Here is a 7,399-nt window from a genome sequence, read left to right on the forward strand (position 1 = left end):
TTTCTGCCGTTTGTGTGCTGTTTGGGATGCAGTGAGAGCATCATTCTCTGTCAGTCTGCAAAACACTGACATAGCTTTAGCCTTTTCCATACTGTGCACAGAGCTTTCACAGTGGAAGGATAATTTTCTGGAACACATGGAGAACTGGCTCACGGGGGCAAGACTGAAAATTTTCGCCACAAAGGCAAAGGCTTTGGACGCTAAAGTACAAAATGACCTCCTGAGTGAATTAAGGGATGAATCCAAAGAGGAAATCAAAACTGAGGTGGAAAAAATCAGGTCCAAAGTAGACTCCCGTTTGATGAAAGACAACGCTCTCAAAATGTACGAATTCCAGCCAATTCTAGCGAGGGATTTAGATGAACTCCAGGAGGAGGTGACTGAAAAGATAAGTGAAAGGTTGGAGACAGCCACAGAGAGCCACTGTTCTTCAACACAGCTGGAAAAGATTGAGACCTTATTGGAAAAAGAACAAGAATCCAAGCTTGATGCACTCTTAGAGATCAGCAGGTTGACAAAAGTTCTCCTTGAAGATGCAGAACTAGAAGAAGAGTTTGAGAGTGTGTGGAAACAGACAGTGTCCAGCTTTGACTTCAGGCCGTCAGAAACTGATGACATCACGGCAAGAGTGACTGATATTCTTAAAGAGAATCTAATAAGCCGCGGGCACCAGAAACACATGAAAAAGCTGGAGGACATCAGTCAAAACCCGACATCTACCTTTGTGGTTTATGATGAGCACTTTGGATACCGCAGCAGACTGAAGCACATGTTTGAAGATAACAACAGACTACAAAGGTTAGAGGCTCAAAAGCTAGCTAGTAATATCATAGACGAATACAACCAGTTTGTAGAAGCTAAATCTAGCTTAATCGCTGATTTCTCTGACAGCTACATAACAGAACTGTTAGAAAATGTTGAAAAAGCTTTGAAGGAGAAATCCATGGAAATAAGATCAGCTTTTGAAGTGGATCTGAAAGTTCATCTCTGTAGCTCTGCATGCCAAGACTTCCAAAAACTACATGACCGCTATGCTAAGGACACAGAGCTGTTGACGTGTATCTCCGCAAACAAGGAAAGGTACTTGGCACAGTTTATGTACCGGTTCAGGAAGAGAGACCAGTGCCAGAGAATGGCTCAAGCATTCACCTCCATGGTCATCAAACCTACAGCCTTGGTCTACATTTATAGCCCACTGGGGATGCAAATTGTAGAGGAGATCAGAGGTAACGCCTGGCAATATCACTCCCCACGTGCCTTCCACCAAAGCTTGCTGGAAGAGCTGTTACAGGAAGACTGCTTTGAAACATACCAGGAATATTTGCTCTACTTTGACGACTTCAGACTGACAAAGATCCAGAAGACAGTGCTGGCTAACATCTCAGAATCAACCAACTTGAATAAATGGAGGCAGCAGAGACTTGGTGAAATTGTGGGAAAGATTGCAGCAGCAGTAAGCCAAACTCTTGAAGGTACCAGCGGAGTACTGAGTGATATAAAGATGCTGCTGGAGAGAGTGTGCCTCACTTTAGAGCAAGATGGCGATGTGGATGTCACTTGGGCCCCTCTTGATGGACCTCTCTTCAATATCTCCACAGAATGGGACCGTTTCGTGAAATGTCTAATGGAGTTACTGGCTGCGATGCGTTTGGACCTAGCCCAGGAGTTCTCTCAAATTGTGGACGGAAACCAACTTCTTCAGTGCCTTTCAATCCAGCCGCAGGACTACCTCTTCAACAGAGTGAGAGGCTGTGAACAGCAGTGTCCTTGCTGCAGAGCCCCTTGTGAGCTAACAGAAATGGGGCATGAGGTTCACAGGGCTCTGCTCCACAGACCAAAAGGCATGCTTCCCCATAACTCCAGCTGCCTGTGCTGTGCTAATCGCCCAGAAAGCACTGAAGAGGAAAGTGCAGGCGAAAGCAAGGACACACCCAGCATGCCCGGCGAGGGAGATATCTGTGGAGGTCTCCTTTCCTTATACCCAGACTGGAGCACCTCCCCTGAGGACCCAAACAGCAAGACCCCCTGTGCCTACTGGAGGTAATGTGAGCTTTTCTTTTAAAGCTTAATGTGGTATTTTTTTTTTCTCTTTTGCAAATGAGTTTCTTTTTTCCAGGTATGTGTTGGTGAGGTTCAACGAGAGGTTTGCACAAGGATATGAGCAGGAGCCAGCAAAGATTCCAGAGGAGTGGAGGACGATCACTCAGGAGGAGGCACAGAACAGTCTGAGGGAAGCCTTCGTCACTGCACAGTCCTGACATTAGTACTCTGCAGTGCTTTATGCTGCCTTTGACAAAATGCATGTGATTTTTTTATTACCTAGTTTAAAATGTTTTTAGTTAGAAATAAAACATTTTTCATGGATGCTGACATTGATACAAAAATGGTAATTATTATCTGTATGCTTCTTCTGCTTACTAGTGGAGGAATGATAAAAAAATATGCAAGGTCATGTTTTATATATTCTGGTTGATGCGTCTGGTCCCCCTTCAGTTTGGACTATTTTTGAATCAGCCAAGGACAAAGTCAGTCTCTGAGGAAGTTCAGACACGAGTAAACAAAAACCTGTATGTAGAAGTGAAACTGTAAGCTAAGCAAACTATTATGCAGAGACTGTTAAAGTACAGAAACCACACTCTTTATCAAATGTTTATTTTTATTCTTATTCATTATTCGTGTTGTGCCATTGGGAAATGGGTTGCATTGCAGACATTTTGCCGACATGTTTTCAAGTTGTTATTCAGACCTGTTGCTGTAAACAACTCTTTCATTGCTACTCATAATTTCTTGACATTTTGTGACAACTGTAACAAACTTAGCAAATAAAAAAAATGACTACTTGGTTCAAGAGCCTGGTGATACAAGGCCATTTCTGTATCAGTGTAAAGGATGTAACCTAAAAACACTGGAAAAACAAACTGCTTACCCAAAAATGTTTTCCTCTTTGAACCTTTGTGAAACAGAAAGCGAGTGTATTTCAATGTAGAGAGAAGCAGAATTATTAAATACTTCACAGTCAATAAAACTTTTTTCTTCTTTTGCTCACCCTTTAATCCAGCATTGATTTACAATATCTCCACTCACTTGCTCTGTGTTTTGATATGGCTCATTAGAAGAAATCCATAACTGTCGGGCCTTTTGTTTATATTCCTTTTTATATACTCCACTTTTGCTTGGTTAGATAATCAAACTTGAACATGGTAACATTCCCTGCACTCACAAAGGTGGCCATACTCCTCTGACATGCATAAGCTCTTCTATCATCAGGGTTATTCTGTATGGCTGGTGGTACTGTCTTTCAGGTTGCACATCATATAAAAGCAGGATATCTGACAAAGGAGTTTCCTTGATTTCTTCCAAGTTGAAGCTTCCCATTGATTTATGTTAAAGCTAGGGTTGGTAGTCTCGGAAAACCGGCATGAATTTGAATGTAGCTTTTCCTCATGACTCCGTCTAACCCCTCCCCTCCTCCCTCGGAGCTCCTCCAAAACGACGCCCCCCCCGCTCACATGCACGAGCGCCGCTGATTCTCGACCATATGATCGTGACTGATTCAAAACCGGTCCTCACCAAAACATTATCATAGTGAAAGTTAAAAACACAAACAAATACGGCTGCTGTTAGCACTCACAACTATCATGCTAGCATTATCCAGTTGTACCGGTGACACGATATCAGGAGAAAAGTTATAACACATGTAATACTGTAACAGCTCTACTGTTTGTTAAACGTGTTCAGTGTAGATGCTCTTAATTCCTACAGTGTTGACGGTCAGTGAAGGCATCAGGAGAGGTGTAGAGAGTGCGAGTGGGAGAGAGGAGAGACAAGAGGAGAAGTTCTTCATTCATTCAAACATTGATTGTTGTTTTGTTGGTTGGCGTGATCACGGCCGACAGTGACCGGTTATTAAAGCTCAACTTGTTCACGAATCGGCTCGTCATCACTACAGCGTCCGGACGGACACTACAATAAATATATATTTTCTGTAGGACTTACTGAACGTCATTAATTATTCTGTTTGTTGGTGAGAGCTTTTTAGACTCTGATCCGGACTACAGTCCTGAGCAAAGCACCTCATCAGGTCAGAGGGGACAGGCCCGAGGACGAGCGAGAGGGGCAGTACATAGAGTCAGGGGAAGTAGAGGCAGGAGACGGGGACTCGGAGGAGTGCACGCCGGGGAAATGTACGCGCAGGAGGAGGGCAGAACGTCTGGGCGGGATTTGATTGGTTTAAAATTTGGGGAGCCAAAAAACTGTGATTCGTTAGTGTTTTCTCAGGTTTACTCCGGCTGTAGATAGCAGGTTTTTTTCATTCTTTTTTAGGAACACATCATGTAATGATGGCCATCAGGACATAAAGATCATTTTAACCAGTATGACAAAAAGTGTATCTAAATCTGATTACCAACCCCAGCTTTAATACTATAAAACAAAGCACTGTTAGGGTTGTGACAGTCTCATCTTGCAGGCAGTACCACAGTCTTACATTATTATATTGTTTGGTGTTCCACTGGATTTTTTTAACCGGTTGTCTTTTCAGATGCTCAGTCAAACATTGAAACAATCTGTAAGATAACCTTCTTTCATACTTAATATTTTCTACCACAGCATAGCAACTGCAAGTTTTTTAACAAAACTTTACTTGAGTTTAGTTAACTTTACCAGATCATGTCTCTGTGGACAACACATTAAAACTGCTTTTATCAGCAGTGAGGGTTTGACTTCTTTCCACTATGAAACCTTTGCACTGACGTTTGCAAGTCCTATCATAACCTATCCAGACAAACTTCATCTTTTTAATGGTACTTTATTTAATTAATACTCAGTGTTGATGAAGTAAAATAGGGGCAGAATAAATAAAGGGGGGAGTTAAATGGTGAAATCCACAAGAGGGCAATGTGGGATGGAGTTTTACATGGTAGCTCAAAGCTGAGATGGAAGAACAGGAATCACTGGTTTTGTACCTCTGCCAACCAAACATTTTAATTGCTCTTACAGGGCATGTTTGATGAATGATTTATCAAAATTATCAAGAAAATTAAACACTCATGTGTAACAGAAAAAGAAAGTAAAGTTATTCCTTATGAAACTGCCCTTATTGGAGGATATGTACACAGAGCCATTGACACTGACAGTGATGTGACAGTGATGTGACTTATTAAGTGACTTGATTGATCTTTTCAGACAGGTTACAGCCTGACAGCAAAGGTCACCTCTTGTCTTTAGCATTTGGATTTTGTACCAACATATGGTCACACATATCTGAAGCTAGTAGTGAGGCAGTTAACTGATTTAAAAGCTCACAAGTTGGTCCCTTGCTTTAAGCAGAAGTCCTTCAAAAATGTGTGTTTTTCTCTTCCTTTATATGGGGTGTTATCAACTTTTGCTGCTGCAAAGCCTGGCAGCAGAGATTTAACAATGAGCAGCACCAATGAGGACCTAGAAGATACAAACCGTGTTTCATTATGAATTATGCATGCCTTCTTTCAATTATCCTCAGCACTTTAAATGAGGGTGCTATATTACATGCAAAACATCAGGGAATGTATGTCTTTATGCCACACTGGTTTCTAAAAAAAAGTTGCAAAAATCATGAGCTGTAACATTATTTGAGTTAAACCTATTCCCTACTTCTGATGTGTCGAGTAGCGTAATCCTTTTTGACATTACATAAATCCAACTGCAATAAAATGGTATAAACATGTATTTTATAGTGGTGTAGTATCTCATCCAAACTGGTATTGCATAGTGATAGTTACTAACTAGAGATGCGACTGCTTTCTTAGTCGTTTTGGAGATTTAAATTCAGACTAACCCAATACCATCACAGAGTCTACAATGTCAAATTGGTTTGCCCAGTGTGGCTAACACTAGCAGAGCTAGCACCACCAGGCTTCAGTCTAGTCCTCACAGGTTTAAGTCCACATGACTGTGTTGGTTTAAGAAAACATGAACGAAATGTGACTTTATCTCCATTTTCTATACCGAAATACTGCCGAACTGCTCCACTTCAAATTACCATCTGTGCTTGATTACATCTGGGTAGTAGAGCATTAGAGCACTATAGCTGTAGGCCAATCTAGAGTCCTGGTTAGTGGTGGATGGCTGAGCTACAGCTTAGACACAAAATATGACTAGTGTTTTGGAAGTACAATGAAACAAATATGAACTAATCTAACATATTAGTAATTCTGGTGCTGAATAGCGAGGGTGACAATAGTTAATAGTTTAGTCGACTAAAGATGCGCATCTCTTCTACAAACATATAAATATTGCCTCACACACCAACTACGTTTTTATTGTGCAAGACAACCGAGCAAACTGTAGTTTCATGCATTATTTTTGTAGGACATATAAACTTCCAGCTTGCTTCAAGTTTCAGGTTTATTTTCTGGGTGCATCAGCTCCCCTGATTGTGTGTGTTTGTAAGAATAACCACAGTTTTGGCAAATCTGCATTTAAGCCAGATGGAGAGAACAGAACCTAACACAGAGCGGCCAATGAGCAGCAGATTTCCTAATCAGCATTAGGATGAGTTTTTCTATTGTAAATGGCAGATCAATTCATCAAAACCTTGAAAACGACGATTTTATTATTCTGATAGATTTGTCAAATCCATCTTTATTTGTTGCAATTAAGGAGTGAATGCCTACTCTAGCATTAAAATGGGGATGATTAGCTCATAGTACCAATGCTAAAATTCATGACGGTACCATCATTTCAATTACACAATTACAGGCTCACAGTTTTGAATAATGCCTTTTACCAGTTTTAAGCTACTCTAATGGTTTGAATAGAAAGAGTGTTGATAACATTTAGGCATAACACAGCTGAGGCTGAGGCAGGTTTATCAAACCCGATGCAGGTCAAACATAGAGAAAATGAGATAGATAAGTGGAAGAGATTCGGCAGGGTAGAAGTAAACAGAAAACTCGCAGCAGAATGAAATAATAACCAAGTGAAGGGTGGGAATAACAGATTTAATAATGGGCGCTGTGCTCAAAGTATTTAATGGTAATTTTTAGTCAAATTAATGGAGTGTGTCATGGAGGCTGTTGTTTAAACTGTAACAAATACACCATCTACAACCTTCAACACTTCCACACAATTACTACAATTATAGCAATCTGCATTCAGTTGCCACATCTATTCCCACACATTGCCTCAATGGCATCACCAAAAGCATTACTTAAGGCAACACAATGTTTTCAGCAACATTGAAAGTCAAATCAGCAGAAGCTTTTTTTATTTAATCAATTTTGTTTCTTTGTTGCTGCCCCACACACAAAAACAGACACACACAGACAGCGGTGGTGGAAATGACGGACCGCAAGGCACCATCTAGTCATCTTATCTTTAATTAATCAGCAGCGTGGCTGACTGCTGGAAGGTGCACTGA

General features: G+C 40.9%; 1 protein-coding gene across 1 annotated transcript; it reads left to right on the forward strand.

The window, feature by feature from the left end:
• Positions 1-678: 678 nt before the first annotated feature.
• Positions 679-3,123, forward strand: si:dkey-202l22.6. The gene is made up of 2 exons (XM_034701894.1): positions 679-2,040; positions 2,117-3,123. The coding sequence occupies exons 1-2, from the start codon at positions 680-682 to the stop codon at positions 2,256-2,258; spliced, it is 1,503 nt and encodes a 500-aa protein (XP_034557785.1). The 5' UTR covers position 679; the 3' UTR covers positions 2,259-3,123.
• The last annotated feature ends 4,276 nt before the right edge of the window (positions 3,124-7,399 follow it).

Source organism: Notolabrus celidotus, chromosome 14 (assembly GCF_009762535.1).
Source record: "Notolabrus celidotus isolate fNotCel1 chromosome 14, fNotCel1.pri, whole genome shotgun sequence".
NCBI classification, from domain to species: Eukaryota; Metazoa; Chordata; class Actinopteri; order Labriformes; family Labridae; genus Notolabrus; species Notolabrus celidotus.

Bases quoted from the DNA above. Each gene is read 5' to 3' on its own strand.
- si:dkey-202l22.6 (XM_034701894.1), top strand. From the start codon at position 680: ATGAAAAAGCTGGAGGACATCAGTCAAAACCCGACATCTACCTTTGTG. The intron at 2,041-2,116 runs GTAATGTGAGCT...TCTTTTTTCCAG, and splicing joins ACCCCCTGTGCCTACTGGAG to GTATGTGTTGGTGAGGTTCA.